The 20,088-nt window shown below is 42.5% G+C and overlaps 1 protein-coding gene across 5 annotated transcripts in view; it reads left to right on the forward strand.

Moving 5' to 3' along the window:
• pip5k1bb (phosphatidylinositol-4-phosphate 5-kinase, type I, beta b) overlaps positions 1-20,088 on the forward strand; it is a 46,963-nt gene that overhangs the window by 22,025 nt on the left and 4,850 nt on the right. For all 5 annotated transcript variants that reach the window (XM_034296323.1, XM_020052667.3, XM_010876471.5 and 2 more), the window contains 7 exons: positions 1,778-1,895; positions 5,045-5,197; positions 5,421-5,717; positions 16,442-16,644; positions 18,075-18,158; positions 18,651-18,699; positions 18,826-18,910. In XM_034296323.1, coding sequence (XP_034152214.1) covers positions 1,778-1,895; positions 5,045-5,197; positions 5,421-5,717; positions 16,442-16,644; positions 18,075-18,158; positions 18,651-18,699; positions 18,826-18,910 — 989 coding nt within the window. The remainder of the gene's footprint in view (positions 1-1,777; positions 1,896-5,044; positions 5,198-5,420; positions 5,718-16,441; positions 16,645-18,074; positions 18,159-18,650; positions 18,700-18,825; positions 18,911-20,088) is intronic.

The raw sequence follows: 20,088 nt of genomic DNA on the forward strand, positions 1-20,088 counted from the left end.
TATTAATTATGCTCATATAAACATATGCATTTAATATTTAAAACAGGTTTTTGTTTTTCACGACTCCCCAGACTGTACACAGGGGCTAAAGCCGTCCCACAATGTTGAAATGAATATTTTTAGCCAAATATGCACAGCAAGGGAAATACAAGTCTTTTTTGACTGACAACAGGCACCAGAGAGTCAAAGGGGTTTTCACACTATAGACAAAAGACTCTCCATGAAGATAAAACAAACGCAGTTAGCTGATGAAGGATATTAAATCATGACGTGGCTTCCTCTCTCGCCGCCCTCTTTCCCCTGAGATACAGAGGGGTGAGTTGCACACTGCATATTGAGATGGTCTTCCTGCTCTTCGGTCATTTCAGGGCTTCTGTTCACTCATACAGTCAGGCTGGCTTTCGATGCTTATAGATCTCAGATTTCAGGTTTCTTACAGGTGTGATGTTGTTCTTTTTTTTTCTATCAATACTATCAAGTGCAGTCAGTTCTGAATGTTATTTCCCAGAATAAATAAAATAATCAAATCAATTCTGTGAGGACACTATATTGGTTGTGTGTGCTGGTGTGCTTTTGATTCTAATATTAGGCTTAACCTTTCAGTCTGAGCAGGCAGCACATGCTCTGTTCATATCGAGGTCATTCTCCTTGCTACCCACACATGTACTAAAAAGGCAGTATGATTTAATTTAAGGGGAGGCTGATGATCACAATGTGTTCCATAGAACCAGTCATTCTGTTGCCTAGTGAAAGCACTGGGGTGCAGCTCAGAGTCCTAAAACCTGGTTTTGATTGCAGTTTGCTGTTGATGCTGTCTAAGTGGGCTAGGTTTAATGCTGTCTAAGTGGGCTAGGTTCGATGCTCTCTGGGTGGGCTAGGTTCGATGCTCTCTGGGTGGGCTAGGTTCGATGCTCTCTGGGTGGGCTGGGTTCGATGCTCTCTGGGTGGGCTAGGTTCGATGCTCTCTGGGTGGGCTGGGTTCGATGCTCTCTGGGTGGGCTAGGTTCGATGCTCTCTGGGTGGGCTAGATTCGAGGCTCTCTGGGTGGGCTAGGTTTTAGGCTCTCTGGGTGGGCTAGTTTTGAGGCTCTCTGGGTGGGCTAGGTTTGATGCTCTCTAAGTGGGCTGGGGTGGGTTTAAAAAACAATTCCCTGGCTGAATTAAGAATAAAAATGCCAGAAGGAAAATGTGATGCCCTTTAATACAAAGCCTAGTTAACCCAAATTAAATACATTTAGATTTAAGGGACCCCGTTGGGATGATATTAATCTCCTGAAGATATATAGGATAATCTGGAGCTAATCAGCTAGTAGACCCCTGTGTACTATTCCATCTGGCACAGCTATAGTGTCATGCAGAAACGGGGCCGCGCTGAAACGGGCTCATGCTGAAATGGGGATGTGCAGAAACGGGGCCGCGCAGAAACAGGGTCATTCTCTAAATGACCCACGGCTGTTTAGCTAATAATAGAAAAAGAAAGAAAAACAAACAGGGGTTGTTCATTCTCCCATTGTCAGTCTCTTTCTGTTGAAGCAGGGTGTGATAATGCTGGTCCCCTATGTTGAATGTTATGTGTGATACGGGTGTCGTTGAGGGAAATCCGAGGCATGTTCTCAGTTTTCTAAAATACTGGTTAATCTTGTTGGACATGGGTTATAAGTCTGAACACACAAAAGTAAACCAATCAGCTGAGGATAATTAGCCAAAAAAAAAGGACATACTTGTGTCTGTATTTGTAGGAATGTATTTACTAAGGGTTTTGTGTCTTTCTGTCTCAGCGAGGGGAGTAACCTGACACCAGCGCACCACTACCCAGACTTCCGCTTCAAAACCTACGCCCCGTTGGCATTCCGCTACTTCCGGGAGCTCTTCGGAATCAAACCAGATGACTATCTGGTAGGTCCACACTACATCAGGTCCACACTCCACGCTACGTCAGGTCCACACTCCACGCTACGTCAGGTCCACACGTCACGCTACGTCAGGTCCACACTCCACGCTACGTCAGGTCCACACTCCACGCTACGTCAGGTCCACACTCCACGCTACGTCAGGTCCACACTCCACGCTACGTCAGGTCCACACGTCACACTAAGTCCATAACAAGTACAGGGCTTGTCCACACTTGGCCGTGAACTCATTGGAATCAATGGGGACCTAACACAGTACCAGTGTTACTGGCCTGGAAGGCCTTTTAATAAGAGAACTGCCTGGAGGAAGCGGAACACGTAACCGCTATATAATGTGGTTAGGTGGCATCATCATGTACAGCGTCACACTCTCATCTTCTAATGCCCGGAGCAGCTTTTCTGGGTCCCTTATATCCACCCCCTTGACAAGGCCTGATTGAGAGCAGGCATGCCTTGTCAGTGATTGGCAGCCGAGCTGGGTCCCTTTTTGCAGCCCTGGGCCAGGTGGTTCTCCCTGGGGCACACAGGACACACCCTGTGCATTGACATAAATCAGGCTGGGATTTCCCAAAGGGAGGGTGGGTGTGATCAGGCTTCCTGCACTTTGTGCATTAGGAGTTAACCTGTTGACGGTGGAACCGACTCAGTGGAACCCACTGTCAGAGAGAGAGAGAGAGGGGTCCTTTAACACAAAGTCATTACCAGTCAACTAATCTGTCATGACCCTGACGCCGCTACAACTGTACCACACGCTTTCACTATGCAGCCCTGCTATGTGCGATCGTCCAGTATGTAGGCACGATATGTATGTGAGCAGGTGTATCCAGCTATTATCTTTTTGTTGTCCTTCAGTCACATATTGCCTGTAATTTTAAATGATTTAAATTTTGTCGTTCGCTGTCATGTATTTGATTGACGTTGTTCCCCTCCACGACTGTGCTCCCTGACCACAGCTCTTTTGAATGCCCCGTCCTTATGTGTTGATTATGCATCCATTCAGACACCCAGCTGAATTAAAATAAAACACACGCACAGTACACACACACACACACACACACAACGCTGCCTACCCCCAGGGCTCCTGAATGCAAATGCAGATACGTTGCGGATGTGGTCGTGCTGTGGGCTTAGTGTGACTGTAGACAGCCATCAGTCAGTGAGTCTGTGATGGACCTCATTCCTCCTATCTCTCTCTGTCCCTTAATCTCTCTCCCTTTATCTCTCTCTCTCTTTTGTATCTCTCTCTTTCACTGTCTGTTAGGACATACAGTACTGTTTCTGCTATTCTGACTATATCCTAAAACAGCCACCACCCCTCCCATTCCTCACTGACTTACACAGTTACATTCATTTCCACACAGAGGGGCTTCTATGTTGCAATATAGCTTTTCTGTTCTAGTAGAGGATTACAGAAAATATCTTCTTGGGGTGGTTGTCTAACTGGGCTGGATTGCCAGAGGCACCTCTCATGTAACTAAACTGTAAATGTTATTGTTTGTACATTACATGGGCTTTGTTTGAAGGTACAACTGAGAAACACTCACTGATGGATACTCCCCATGGCCCTGATGCTTGTTGTATGATCTGAGATCATATTTGTGGCAGTAACAAAGATGAACGTGTGGGTGGTAGAATTGACAATCACTAAGTACAATGCTGATGTTACACTCACTGACCACCTGTCTAGTGCCACTTCCAGCACAACAGTTTGTGACGTGTGTGTGGTGCGTGCATGCTAGGTCTGTCTGTCTGTGTGTGTTAATGATACACTATAGCATACGCACACACACACACACAGACAAACACACACATCTCTGTGAATGAATGAACACTGTGTTTCCAGACCAACCCCATATTTGACCTTAGTAAACAATGGCCTGGTGGTGTGTTTGTTGTTTGTCAATTGTAGAAATTGTGCTTTATACAGTGAACTCTAAAATGATTATGTTTTTGCCTACATTCCAGTAACTTAGTATGAAAATGATAAAATCACTATGTGATTAAAATGTTGACTGTCCGCTATAATTTATTGGTATTTTCATCCATAATGGATGAACCATTTAGAACTTAAAGCAAGTGTTTGTCTATCCTGAGGAAATCCTAAAACATAATTTGAAAATCCACCAGAAATAGTCGCAATATAACAGTAAACAGTTTCATTTTAGGCTTCATGTAGCTACTGAAGGTGGTAGCCAGCAAAGTTTTTGTGTATCCTGAACAACTATATAAACTATATAAATTGTACTTCTATTCTAGAATACCAAAAGTATTCTGATAGATCAACATTATTTACAACAAAGTTGTCATCTTTTGTACTCAGACGCTTATCCTTCGGATACATTCATTATCTTTGCCAGTCCAGAACTTTCCACTTTTTGGTCCTTGGGAGCTAGATCAGTGTGTTTGAGGTCCTATTCCTTGTGTGTAATGAAGAGCTGTCCAATAGGTTTAAAGGTGTTTGGTTGGATCTCAGTAGACAAGATGTTCTGTCCACTTGAGAATTCATCCTGCTGGAGCCTGCTGGAGTCTGTGAAGACTAGTGAACCAGCTCCAGGTAGATGTCCAAGCCGTAACACCACCTCCGCCATGTTTCCCAGATAAGGTGGGACACATTGGATCATGGGCAGCTCCTTTATTTCTCCATACTTTCCTCTTTCCGTCCGTCTGCTACAGGTTCATCTTTGGCTCATCGGCCCCAAAATTACTTTTTGTTCCAGAAATACAGGTTAATTAAGGTTCATGTTAGCAAACTGTAACTTTGTCGTTCTGTTCTTGAGGCTAACTAATGGTCTGCATCTTTTGTTGTACCCTGTTGTTGCACTCCACAAAATGCACTGTTGTTTCTAAATGGTTCATCCAATATGGATGGAAATACTTTACAATTAACACTGTCGGTCTGCCCTTTAACCTCATAGTCATGGTGTCCTTTCAAACATGAAGTGCTGTATTGCAGAGCCCAAAAGAAAATTAGTCAATTACCAAATACTGTTGGAGTTCACTGTAAATCAGGATCTCATATAATTTTCCTGGGGATGTTTCCTGGGATTAGACAGATTGTTTAATTAACAAAGGAGTTAACTGGATGTGGTTTTGATCCTCAGACATTTGTGTTCTTGTCGTGGTTTTTCTCCTCAGTACTCCATTTGCAATGAGCCTCTGATCGAGCTGTCCAACCCTGGGGCCAGCGGCTCTCTATTCTACTTGACCAGTGATGACGAGTTCATCATCAAAACCGTCCAGCACAAAGAAGCTGAGTTTCTCCAGAAACTTCTTCCAGGTTACTACATGGTGAGTAAACCAGCTAACCTCTCCTTTCCCTATGGTAGCGCACTACTGTTCTTCTGTTCGGACACAATGCACCTCATAGGGGGGCCGTGGAGGTTACCAGTGGGGATGGATAATGATGTTTAAGATTATGGGTTATTGGCTACAAATTACCCTCATCTCAACACAGAACCATAATGGTCCACTGGTTGAAATCCCCTTGTCTGTGCCGTCCATCCACACCCAGAATCTAAACCAGAACCCGCGCACCCTGCTGCCAAAGTTCTACGGCCTGTACTGCATCCAGTCTGGTGGCGTCAACATCCGGCTGGTGGTGATGAACAATGTCCTGCCGCGCTCCGTCACAATGCACTACAAGTACGACCTGAAGGGCTCCACCTACAAGAGACGTGCCTCCCGGAAGGAGAGGGAGAAGGCCTGTCCCGTCTACAAGGACCTGGACTTCCAGGATATGCACGAAGGGCTCTACTTTGACGCTGACACCTACAACGCCCTGATGAAGACCCTGCAGAGAGACTGTCGGGTAGGTGTGGCCTGTGACGGCTACGTGCCTGTGTTTCCGGGCGTACGCCGCCGTTCTCAAGTTGACAAGGTCGACGTAGCACGGGGGGGGGGGGTCCAACAAAAGACGTTCAAACTTGCAAAGTTGTCGCAGTTTGACAAAATATTTTTGCAGACCGATGACGGAAGCAGTAACAAAGAAATGCAAACTCTACAGAATCTTAGTATTGTCAGCAGATTAGGGTTTAAATGACAGTTATGGTTCCTGTATTAGCCTTTTTTAATCTGGTCTTATCTTTTCATTCCCATGCCCACTCTAGACTAAAATGGGGTCAGATGCCACATGATGAAGTAGAGAAGGGCACAGATGGTACTTGGTTTGGCACGGAACCCAGTAATGTCCTGGAACTGACTCTGTCTGGGGAATCAGACTCCCCCTCCCATGCATCTCCCTCTGGACTCACACTGTAGTACCCCCACAGACACGTCTTCCACGCTTCCACTCATTCCCACAATGTATACAAGCCCAGAACCTTGTGTGTTTTTGTAGGACTGGACAGGGTGTTTTGTGTGTGTGTGTGTGTGGGGGGGACTGGACAGGGTGTTTTGTGTGTGTGTTTGTAGGACTGGACTGGGTGTTTTGAGTGACAGGGTGTTTTGAGAAAGGCTCTTTCTGCAGCTTTGGCACTGGTACTGTGTATTTCCACTGTGGGTTGGCTGGAAGCTCCATGCTCTGTTTCAGTTCAGTGACAGCCACCTCTCCAAACACTGGATGTGATTAAGAATTGTTCCAAGCTGCGTGAGAGAGAAAGTAAGAGCATCAGTCTAAAGTCAGTAGTCAATTCTGAACCTGCATGCCCATCTATTTCCCTAACCCAGTTTAACTTGCCCCAACTAGTAAGAAGATCAGAGCTATGGTTCATCAGAATGCCACCCCTCTGCTTTGAGTAGGAGCAAGGAACTACTTTGCCACTCGGAAAATGTAGTTAGAACAAAGATGCCCATAACAAGCCTGTAGATCTATGGCACTGTGAAGTTTCTGTCTGATGACATCAGTTACTCTACCTGTTTGCAAATGGACAGTTGGTTATCTAAGACACAATACAGTCAATGGACTAAACTCAGAATAAAAATGTACAATTGTTAAAAGCCTTATTCAGCTATTATACAGGATAGTTCTTATGTAACACAATGTATACATAGCCCTTGCCTTCTAGGATTTCCAACAAACAGGGTTGGGCAGGGTTAACTGATCTTAGCTCTGTGTCCCTTCGAGCAGGACTGACCCAGTGGTCCCTGCCTGTTTTGTGCCTGATTGAGAGAGCCTGGTCGTGCCCCAGGTACTTCATTCCGTCTCCAACCAGGATGTGGACACCAGGAAGTAAAGACAGAGCCACTGAGACCAGGAACAGGAAGAAATTCACATTTCCTGTTCCAGGCCTCCAACCTTTGAAACCTTGCCAACGTTACAGCCTAGGATGTGATTGTCAACTTCATGCTTTTATCTAAGACTGCTGGGACAATACTAATATCTAGGTCTGTAGGTTAACAGGTTGTCCTGTGTTTCTGATGACACAGATTGTCAAGTCACACCTTGATGACTTTGGCTGCTGCTGTAGCTGACTGATTCCTCCGCTCAAGTGTCCTCCTGTCTGTTTTTTTTTATTTTATTTTTTATTGAAGGCCCTCAATGTTGACTTCTCTACCATCCAGTTCAAGGAGCTCACAACAGTAGAGAGGGGATAAGAGTCAAATGTTTTCTCAGTCAACTTAACCAGTAAACTAAAGGTAAAAAACCCCAGAAATTAACTAGAAATGTAATTACCCTCAATGAATAGACAATGAAAACAAGTATTTTCGAAGGAACTAAAGATACCAGCTTTAAAGATTTGCAAGTAACAAAAGTGTATTATCATTACCAAAGGGCTTAGGTTAATTTCTCTTCATTTTTGTTGTGTTCCTTTGTGATTTAGCACTGTATGCCTTGTATGTATTTTCTACACTGCCATAACAGAGATCAATAGTCTTCTGTCATTTGGTGGTGCTTGTAACACACTTGTGATGTACTGGGAGAAACCTCAGTCTGCTACTGTCGAAGTCTCTGCGGAGTACATGAAAGCAGTGAACATCCTCCATTGCCACTGCTGCTGTGTGTTTGACGTTTCCAGGGGGCAGGACAGTTACTACAGACAGTTGGCATTCTCACGAGGGACATACTTACCCCCATCGGTATTGTACGCTAGAATATAGTTCATCCAGTTTGCTGCGCAGGGCTCAGACAGGATGATGGAGGGTGGACACGAGCGTGTCCGCTCTCCTCCCTCTGTTCCTCCCGGGCTGTTCTAGCCAAACATGGCCTTGATCATGTAGCTTCCAGGGCTTTTATACATCCAACGTTCCCTCCAGTCGTGGATGTGGAGAGGAGTGTTGATGTTTCAGTCCAAGCAGACCCTCACGTGTGCAACAGGCTAGTTGCATCTTGCATTTCCTTGGTTACTGTAGGTGAGATTCTGATTTCAGGCAGTAACGTGGTCATATAAAACAGCCTTTGAGAACATTCTTTGGCATTAAGGAAACACTCCGATGTAATGTACAGTAGCTTGCACATATGAAAAACAGTGAATATGATTAAGAGCCCTCTGCACCTTTTTCTTTCCTTTCCAAATAAGTTGAAAAGGAAAGTTTTGAGTGAGGAACAGAAGCGTTCAATTTGCAGTGGTCTCTTAATTTTAACCATTCTGTTCCTCTTAATTTGGTCTCTTAATTTTTTCTGGAGCTGTATATGCAATTCGGTCCTGAGGGAGAATAGAACGAACCTAGCATGAGAACCCACTAAGGTAATACAAATTGTTTATTGGATGTAAAGATAAGGTTGCATGTGGCCATATTATAAAATGATGAGTTGTTTAGAGAGTATTTCTTTAATTTACAGTCAATTTCTTACTTTTGTTTTAGTGATATGGCAACTATCCCAAAACTCATCTGGTGCTTTGAATAACTTATAATATAATATAATAATTTCAGAACCTTTACATATGAGTTAGATTAGTTATACATTTTGAAGTAAGGAGGTGTTCATTCTTTGAACTAAAGTGTTTAAACATGTTTTAATTGTGAAACTGAATGAACATTGAATGAACTAGTGTCAATGTTGATTAATTATAGATCTTATCTCATTCAATTGCTTTTAATACGGTTGCATTTGTGTTCTCATAGATAGTAAATTGCTCCACATCAGTTTCCCAGCCCATTATTATTGAATGTGTATAATTGATAAGTCTTTTTCAATTTGCAAAACTTGAAAAGCAATTGGCAATTCAATTCAGAATTGTGTCTATGTGCACGTGTGCGTTAGGTGAGACTAGAGAGGAACAGACAGGGTTGTACATGCATAGCAGGTCTGTGGGGCTGTGGGAATCCATTTCTCAGATCAGCTGGCTTTGCTTTTTGTCTCCAAAAACATGGTGAAATGTCATCTGTCATTTTGTTTTAACTCTGACACTATGTGTTTTGTAAACACCTGTTTTCTTCAAGTGAAGGTGTGTGTGTGTGTGTGTGGTTGAGCAGTGTTTGTACTAAAAGTGACTCTGGACTCTGTAGTTCATTTTTTATTGTCACGGCTTCCTGACTCCCACTCCTGAGCTGGAAGCAAAGTGCCTTCTAAGCAGAATCTCTGTCCGTTTTAATGAGTAAGCAGTAAACCCCTCGCCCCAGAGCCTGGTGCTGCACCAAACAACAGGAGAGGGGAAACAGGGCTGGAGGGGGTTGACAGGGATGTGAGAGACATGGATTGGGGGGGGGGGGGGGTGTGTATGATGGGGTTGCCGGGGGGCAACAGTTTAGGACTGTGACAAGTTTTAGCCATGAGAGGAAGCATGGCCGAGAGGGGTGAAATGAGAGAGGGAGACCAGTAAATATCTGCTGCTGTATGTGGGTCACTGAGGTTCTTCTCACTCTTCCTGCTCTCTGCATCTCACAGCAGATCCCTCCATATGGCCAATGAAAAGAGAACATCAATAATAAAGCATCTCGAGCACTATAACTAAAAAGAGAGCGAGAGAGAGACTGAGAAATTAAAAACGCCTGTTCAAGGGCGGCTGTTTAGACTTGTAATCTAGAACAATGTGGTGTCATTGTCACTGCATGGCTGGACTCAGTTTTTTGAGATGATGAAAATGTTAACTCACATGACTGTTTTTAGAAAGGCTACACATGTTTTGTAAAGGGGTGTTCGTTATGAGTGATGAGGTCTGTTTGTGAAGGAGGCAGACCCGTGGAAGGAAAATCAATGCCAAGCATATTGTTAGTATCTTTTTAGGATAGGAAACACAATAAAATGTGAAATAAGTCATGTTTCATGCATTTGTAAACATGTTTGAATGGGTGTCGCACCTTTGAGAATGGATTTGGATCACTGGAACCAAACGGAAACATTGATATTTAAGTCATTTAGCAGATGCTGGAACGGCTTAGAGTTGAGTGAATATATTTTCAAAATGTTTCGTACAGTTCCCCTGTGGGAATGGAACCCTAGAGCCTGGCACCTGCCCTGCTCTCCCCATACTAGCTAAATTGGACCCAATTTTTACCCAATTCTTTTACACTGCACATATATTAAAATATATCTGTTTTTGATATGAGGAGGAATGTGGAGGGTAATTGTTATGGAACTCGAGGTAGTTCTGTTGTCAGACAAAAAAAAAAACTCCTCTCCCGTCATGTCATGTGATTCTGTAATTCCACTGGAACATGAAAGGGAAACAATACCCTCTCTCACAAATCCAATAAGCCAGGGCAGATCCACAATCATACTCCATTCCCAGTGGAATACTTGGCTAGGGTTCGATCTGGCTACTATACACATTTAACCTTAAAAAACATAAATCTCAGAACACTGCCACCTAAAAGCTAAGTGAGTGATTTATATGAGAAGACATGTCTGGTACCGTGTTTTAACTGCGGTCTAAGGAGCATGTATTTGCGCTCCTCAATAAGTCTCAGTGACACTGAAAGTTGTCATGCTGTTCTGTGGTCTTTCAAAGGTGGACTGGAGGCACTCCAGAGGCTGATCCAAAGGATGTGCTGGATTAGGCCAAATAAATTGTTCAAGGAAGGGGGAATAATGTAAAAGGTGATTCCAGAGTTGTTAAGATAGATAATCCCCGATAATACTTTTCCATCCACTTCTACAGAGGTTCTTAAGTCGGAAAGCTGTTTAAAGTCAAATATAAACCGAATATTGAACTGGACAGGGTTATGTTGTCACGGTTGTTAGTTAATGTTGGCTCACGTCGCCTGTGCTATTCAGTGCACATTTGTCTATTGTGATTTAAATAAAGATGGAATTCTCCTTTGAACATTATCACTTGAACCCACCTGATAACATAGAAGCCAACCGGCTACTATTGAAGCCAACCTGTTAATATAGAAGCCTACGTTATAATGGCAGGCTGCAGATATATTTGTGTAGTGAGGGTTTGTCTGGCGAGGAGTGGAGGTCAGGCCAGCTGGGAGTCACATGGCCTGATGTGGGTAGATTGGTGTGTGGGGCTATTCAAAATGGTTCAATAGGATGGGGGAGTCAGGAGGAATGGATGCAAATCAGAGACATGGAAAAAGCAACACTCAAACAAGCCTGCAAGTGTTTTATTTTGAGTGTGCATGTTTGTGTGTTTGTTCATGTGAATGGCTGTGTGTGTGTGTCTAGCTATCAAAGATCCATAGATACTGTGCACCAGTCGGATGGTCAGACCATCTTTGCTGACCTATGAACTACTGTTTAACCCTAGTAAAAGTGTTACAGTGGGGAGAACAAGTATTTGATACACTGCCAATGTTGCTGGTTTTCCTATTTACAAAGCATTTTATTGCATGACATGAGTATTTGATCACCTACCAACCAGTAAGAATTCCGGCTCTCACAGACCTGTTAGTTTTTCTTTAAGAAGCCCTCCTGTTCTCCACTCATTACATGTATTAACTGCACCTGTTTGAACTCGTTACCTGAGTAAAAGACACCTGTCCACACACTCAGTCAAACAGACTCCAACCTCTCCACAATGGCCAAGACCAGAGAGTTGTTTAAGGACATCATGGATAAAATTGTAGACCTGCACAAGGCTGGGATGGGCTACAGGACAATAGGCAAGCAGCTTGGTGAGAAGGCAACAACTGTTGGCGCAATTATTAGAAAATTAGAGGTTCAAGATGACGGTCAATCTCCCTCGGTCTGGGTCTCCATGCAAGATTAGGGTTGGGTATCGTTTGAATTTGAACGATTCCGATTCTGATTCCTTGTTTTTCGATTCCGGTTCCTAACGATTCTCGATTCCGATTCTTTTAAGAGGCAGGGTCAAAAAAGTTTAAGATATTTTAAATGAGCTAGCTAACCAACGGTCTTTCTGAAGAAAATAGTCTGACCTTTTCCATACATTTTAATTCTATGAACTTTACTATGAATTTCTCACAGGGCTGTTTTCAACTACAATATAAATATCAAATATATGAACTTGAATATAAATATTATAAATTATGAATATATTTTCACAGGTTACACTTTCCTCAAGTGAGCTTTATTTTTGAAAACCTCATGAAAACACATACACATGAGTGTATGATGCTGCAGGAACTTAAACATGTTACCATGCTCTCACTGAGGGGCTAACCTGGTGCAGAATAGCAAATAAACAATAAGAAACAACTTGTAAAACCCAGTCCAGATTAGCAGCAGGTACAGTATAAAATCAGAAACAGTTCTTGTTTAGGAAAATGATCATATCTGCCTTCTCAGGCAGGATGCGTGAGCGTTCTGGACAGATAGTATCTCCTGCTGTGGATAAAACAGGTTCGCTGGGTGTAGAAGAACCTTAAACGCATAAATAGGAGAAAGCGAGATTTGAATTACACTTTAATAGTTTACCAACACCATATTTTTCCTCTGTTGACCTCTTACCCAACTTTACTACACCGGGACTCTTTATGGACATAATTAACAGAGCTGCTCACTCCTGAACACCCGACGCTAAGTATCATTAAAATGCCTTATCATTGTAATTATTGTAGCTACAACACGGAGGAGAATTATCGTTCGGAGGGGAATGATCGGCAGGCATGTTCTACCGGTGGCCTTGAAAAACTAAAAACTTTAGTCATCGGCAATTCCATTACCCGCAGTATGAGTCTAAAGAATCAGCCGGCGATCGTACACTGTTTATCGGGGGGCAGAGCCACCGACGTAGCCGCAAATCTGGGGCTGGTGCTAGCGAAGTCTAAAACTGGCAAGTATAGAGAGTGAGGAGATATTGTTATTCACGTTGGAACCAACGACTTTAAGATGAAACAGTCAGAGGTTACGAAGTTCTGTTTAGAAAAGTGGACACTTCTTCGTTGGTGTTCAGCGGTTTCTTCTTCCGGTCGGCGGACTGTGAATCGAAACTAGGAATCGAAATTTAAACTTTTGAACGATACCGGGAAAATCGCAAAGCTAGTCCCGGGTCCAATCAATAAACGATACTCGATACCCAAGCCTATGCAAGATCTCACCTCATCAATGATCATGAGGAAGGTGAGGGATCAGCCTGGAACTATACGGCAGGACCTGGTCAATGACCTGAAGAGCTATGGGACCACAGTCTCAAAGAAAACCATTAGTAACACATTATGCCGTCATGGATTAAAATTCTGCAGCGCACGCAAGGTCCCCCTGCTCAAGCCAGCACATGTCCAGGCCCGTCTGAAGTTTTCCAATGACCATCTGGATGATCCAGAGGAGAAATGGGTGAAGGTCATGTGGTCTGATGAGACAAAAATAGAGGTTTTTGGTCCAAACTCCACTCGCCGTGTTTGGAGGAAGAAGGATGATACAACCCCAAGAACACCATCCCAACCGTGAAGCATGGAGGTGGAAACATCATTCTTTGTGGATGCTTTTCTGCAAAGGGGACAGGACGACTGCACCGTATTGAGGGGAGGATGGATGGGGCCATGTATCGCAAGATCTTGGCCAACAACCTCCTTCCCTCAGTAAGAGCATTGAAGATTGAAGACAACGACCCGAAACACACAGCCAGGACAACTTGTAAGAAGCATATCAAGGTCCTGGAGTGGCCTAGCCAATCTTCAGACCTGAACCCAATAGAAAATCTTTGGAGGGAGCTGAAAGTCCGTATTGCCCAGCGACAGGTCTGTATGGAGGAGTGGGCCAAAATCCCTGCTGCAGTGTGTTCAAACCTGGTCAAGAACTACAGGAAACGTATGATCTCTGTAATTGCATACAAAGGTTTCTGTACCACATATTGAGTTCTGCTTTTCTGATGTATCAAATACTTATGTCATGCAATAAAATGCTAATTAATTACTTAAAAATCATACAATGTGATTTTCTGGATTTTTGTTTGAGATTCCGTCACTCACAGTTGAAGAGTACCTAATTCTACATGCTTTGTAAGTGGGAAAACCTGCAAAATCGTCAGTTTATCAAATACTTGTTCTCCCCACTGTATGTTACAGTCTGTATTAGCAGACATCTGGACATATATTTCTTTGATTACATCTCAAAAGGCATTATCTGGTTTTGGTATGCACATTTTCCTCATTCTGTTCCATATAAGGAATAATGATGGGAACATATTAACAAGTGCATTAAATAAGGAATAGACCCTGTTTATTAATCCTAACTGAGAGAGGAATCTAGGGTTTTCATGATGACCACGAAGACCATTCTCGGCATCATGCCAAGAAAAAAAACTTTTTCATGGCGAGGGCCAATTTACTGTTTATCGTATCGGTTCTGATCTGCGCACCAGTTATGATTTTCATGTGTGAATGTCTAACTGCCTGTTTAAACCAGACAGAAGCTATCAACATATTGCAATGTAGATCCTCCCTAATAGATTTTGGCCTACCTACCATCAAATAAGGGAACACCCATGAGGCATCCACAGAGATGTTGAATCAAGCATATCATTTTGAAAGGCATGTGTATATTTTCCTTTTGCAGGCTACTTTATTTTAACCATTGTTTTTGTGTCTAGTTCTTTTTGAATTTATTGAGCTCTTGGAACAACTGATAGACACACTGAACACAGGTGCTTTTTTAATGCTACATTTTGTTTGAGATGATTGTATCATAGACAATCCGTCCAGCCTCCACACTAATAAGGAAAGCCTCCATTATATTCCTGTAAATGGTTTTCCATGTTAGGCAATGAGCTGTGCAACTTTATTGCGCCCCTTTCTAACTATATTGTTTTACTTCGTGTAGATCCTTGAACACACTCCTTTGCTTTCTTATACCTAGTCACAGCCCTCATGATTTCATCAGCCATGTTTGCGTCATCCGTGATGTTTTTGTCATGTCTTGTTTTAACATCATGCTGTAAACTTGAGGTCTGACAAACAGTTTCTCAACAGAGAAGTAAAACAGACCGGGCCTTTAGTAAAACAAATCTATATTGATTTGTTCAAGTAGCAATAGATTAGCTGACATTATTTTTCTGTGCTGATGCCAATTTGGTGTTGATCTTTATAAAATAATGAAAGAAGTCTTGCCAGCTACGAGTGCAGTTTACAGCAGTTTCAAATTTAACAGGGAAGGAAGAGGCAAGTTGAGCGGAATCAATTGCTGCAACATCAAGCTCATTAGCCAATCAAGATTGAAATGTAATGGGAACTACAGTCTTGCAATGAAAACCAACACAATTTCAATCTTGTTCTTCAGTTTTTACAAATGGTGAAAATAATTAGAAATTAAACAAACACACTAAAAATAATTCAAAATAATACATTTGACCTACTTAGCAATTATAATAAAATGTATATTTTTAATAGTAATTTATTTTATATTGTATTCTAGTCCTTGGTGTGCCAAATACCCTGTCATGCCACTTGTGCCTTAGGTTGTGGTGATTTGGGGGTCTGTGGGTCTGTGGGTAGATCAGGATGTCTTATATTATGACCAACTTCCCACAACCTTCTGTTTATTGCTTTAACAGTCTATAGATGTGCTATAAATCTCATTATATAGATCTCATTGCTATCAAACTTATCCTGTTATGGCTTAAAGCACCATAAAAAGGTTGAATTTCCATATCATGTACAAGTCTCCATGTATGTATCCACATACACACACACACACACACACACACACACACAGACACACACACACACACACACACATATTTGTTATGCAAAGTCACTGTCAGCCAAACTGAAACAAACCTGTGGTGGTACATAGAGGCATTCTATCTGACTGCCTGTCTGAGGGACGGCCAACGGGGCTCCCTTTTCCGATGGTTTCTTGACACTGAAACAGAGAAAATACAGGCGGAAAGGTCCTGAAACAGAGAAAACACAGGCAGAAAGGTCCTGAAATAGAGAAAAGACAGGCGGAAAGGTCCTCAAACAGTTTGTTTTGGAACACGCGACTCAATAGTGGAACAACAGTTTTGTTTCTATAGCTCAAGCCCCGGCACTATTCTTCTCTGTGTAACTAAAGCCTCTGGCCAACATAGCAGTTTAATGTAATAGTATAGCGTTCCATATGTTAATAATTGTTGACGTGTAAAAATACGAGATGATAAAAAATCATATATCGTTTTGTTTTAAACAAACACACCTGTGTCTGATACTGGCCAAGAACGTCCAAGATGGCTCTAAATGCATTTCCAATTGCATTCATCTAATCGGTTAATGGGATGATGTTTCGGACAATAACGCCTAACCATGTGGTGTCATTGTGCGCCGTAGGTGTTGGAGAGCTTTAAGATCATGGACTACAGTCTTCTCCTGGCGGTGCATGTCCTGGACCAGAGTCCCAAGGAGGGGTGTGAGCCGGGCCAGGCAGGGGGGGACGGGAAACGGCCAGTGGCCCAGAGGGTCCTCTATTCCACCGCCATGGAGTCTATTCAGGGCGATGGAAAGGCCGCTGAGGCCCACACCACAGACGACACGTGAGTGAAAGATAAGCACACATACACTGTAATGAATGGTGACTCAACATCTTTTCTGGAGTTTTTAGCTGTTTTCTAGTAACTGTTTATCCGTCTCATAAATCAACTGGGAGGAAGGCTTTCCCCCTCTTCTTTGAAGTACTGCTTCAACTGGGTCATGTACAAGAAGCGAATTGTGCATGCAAGAAAGCTCAAGTCCCCCCACAGCCTTTTGATATCACTGAGATCTCGGCTTTAACTCTGAAATTCCACAGCCCTCTATTTCTTCTTTTTGAGCCATTCTGTTGTGGTTGACATGACCGCAATGCAACGGCCTCCGTGCTTTACGGTTTTGTATGAGGTTTTTCTGTTCAAAGGCATTGTTTTATTTCTCCAATGCATGGTGTCTGGCGTTGCAGCCAAACTCCACCTTTTCCTCATCACCCCAGTGCCCAGTAGTAGATGTTGTCTGGCAAATGTCACTCATGTCCTGATATACATTTTTGGAGGCTTCTTCCTTCATGACCTCCCAAGCGGTACAGGTGTGTGCAGTTTCTTGCTAATAGTTGACTCATGCACTTCAACATTGACTGTGTTAAGATAAGCTTGTAGATCCCTTGGGGTTACCCCGGGGGTTCTCCGAGACTTCTACGAGCATCTTCCAGTCGGTTCTTGGGCTGAATTTGGTACAAGGATTTGTCCTGTGTAGATTGGAAATGGTCTGCATTTGTAGATGATTCATTGGACAGTACAATGGATGTACTTCGAATTGCTTGAAAACGGATTTGTAACTCCTCCTAGAGTCATGAGCATTATTGATCTTCTGAGGGCCTTCTTGGCTTGTCTTACCACACACCCACAAGGGGAAGACCAGACCAGGTGTCTAATCTATACATGGAAGGCTGGATTTTCCCAAGTTACTCTAATGATTTTGAAATCATTTGCACCTGTTTCGGTGCACCTGATTCTAATTTAAGCCATTTTATGTGATGATAAAGGTAGGCGTGTATTAACCTCTTCCACAAAATTATTATTCTTTTTTATCATTTTTTATTGCATTTAGGTTTCATTGTTACATTGTGTGATTTCTTAAATTGGGTTGCCTCCTAATAAATGTAAAATGTATCTTAAACATTTATATGTCCAAATATGTAAAAACAAACTAAATAACTTTCCAGGGGGTGTACTTACTTTTTCTCATTACTGCATGTCTGAAATGGGTTAGCCTCTTAAACCAGGCCTAGCTTGTCACTAGATTGTCCAAGGAGGCCAGATGAGATTGGAGGTGTGGCCTCGCAAGACTAGAAATGGGTATAATAGGTTGATTTCAGTCACTCACTCAAACTGTGAAATACATGGAAAACTTTCTAAAGCATTCACACTGTCAAAACCCAGATATTCCTGACTGACTAGATTCTGAGACTGGACCTGCTGGATATGCTTTATTTCAGGATGGGTGGAATTCCTGCCAAATCCCATAAAGAAGAGAAGCTGCTAATTTTTCTCGGCATCATTGACATCCTGCAGTCCTACAGGTATAAGACAACATCACTGGCATACATGTATTTACTATTACATGCACACCATAAAATTCTGGAATTCAAACTAGTCACATTGCAGGAGTGGAGTAAGTAGAGGAAGAAGAAGCAGGGAGAGTGAAAGAGAAGAGAGAGGGAGACTCTTCAATGTGACAAGCCTCTGGCTTCAGAGAGGGAATATTTGTCTTTTGTTCCCATGTGTCTTTCTCAGCATCTGAAAGCTGACTTCAGTCTGTCAACTGTCTGTCAATATCTTGGCTGGGTGTTTACATAATTAACACCCTGTAATGGATAGCTTCCGACTTTTCCCTATTAACTTCTCAATCCCATTCCCAAGGCTGCCCTAATATTAAAGTCTGTATTGCTGCGATTCCTGTTCCGTTTTGTGTGCCAAGAGAAAGAATCTCAGGTTTTGGGGTAGAGGACTGTTGTTTTATTGTTGTATAACAAACTACATTTGTAACAAGGCATTTCGTTTTTTACCTTCAGATTCATTAAGAAGTTGGAACACTCGTGGAAAGCCCTGGTCTATGACGGTGTAAGTTGATATGCTGGAAATCTGATACGTGTCCTACTGAATAAGCCCCATTGATAGGTTACATTCTTATTAATCAAAAATATCCCCCTCCAAGAAAGCTTCCATTGTCTTCCATTCTGCCCGCAGGACTCGGTCTCTGTACACCGGCCTGGTTTCTACGCCAACCGATTCCTCAAGTTCATGAGCACCTCGGTATTCCGGAAGACTCTGAGTAAGTCAGCTATCTCCTCTTCCTTGGTCCTCTGTGACAGGGCCACCTGTAAGTTATGATTGGACTTTCGACTGGCGTGCCAACATTTTGCTGACCATGGGACTAACTATTATTTAAAGCCTACAATAACACTGTCAATTTGGTCAGCTGTGAACGGTTTTAAATTGTATTTTCCTAAGTATTTGTTAACTGCTATGTCAGGTGATTTTGCCATGCCTATGATTAGGCACTGGAGGTCATTATGCTACGATTAGGTCTTGATCTAATAAAACATGTTTATAGCATAACTGTTGTTAACCTAGTACTGGCTATTGAACAAAACAGAACTGAACACTTTAGTAATTATGGTTAAATGGCTTTGTTGGAGACCAAAGTACAGCTGTGTTGTGTGACAGTATACAAGTGATTGTTTTACCAGTGTAATATCTATAGAACAGGTTAACTGATCCAGTGACAAAGCTCCGTTCATACCTTCCTCCAACATGTGTTCTTACCACTTAAATTTGATCAAATGTGATATTAGATATTTAAGTGGTGGTGGCTATTAAGGATTACAGTTTTGGGTGGCAATAGACCACTATCAGCTTCAGGAACCATCTAAAATCAAGTTTTAAAGTGCTGATATTCTCCTACCCCCCTGTCTCCTGTAAGCATACAAACATATTATACTCACTAGTATCTGATCATCATGTCCAGGTTGATCCCATGGGCTGAAGATTCTGACTCGTTGAATGTTTCATGGCAAGTGGAGACTTAGCAATGTAATGTAACATTATAGAACGCTGATATTAGCAGTGTAACGGGTACAGTGTAGAACGCTGATATTAGCAATGTAATGTAACAGTGTAGAACGCTGATATTAGCAATGTAATGTAACAGTGTAGAACGCTGATATTAGCAGTGTAATGGGTACAGTGTAGAATGCTGATATTAGCAGTCTAATGGGTACAGTGTAGAATGCTGATATTAGCAGTGTAATGTAACAGTGTAGAACGCTGATATAGCAGTGTAATGTAACAGTGTAGAATGCTGATATTAGCAATGTAATGTAACAGTGTAGAACGCTGATATTAGTAGTGTAATGGGTACAGTGTAGAATGCTGATATTAGCAGTGTAATGGGTACAGTGTAGAATGCTGATATTAGCAGTGTAATGGGTACAGTGTAGAATGCTGATA

The sequence above is a fragment of the Esox lucius genome, chromosome 13 (assembly GCF_011004845.1).
Source record: "Esox lucius isolate fEsoLuc1 chromosome 13, fEsoLuc1.pri, whole genome shotgun sequence".
Classification (NCBI taxonomy): domain Eukaryota; kingdom Metazoa; phylum Chordata; class Actinopteri; order Esociformes; family Esocidae; genus Esox; species Esox lucius.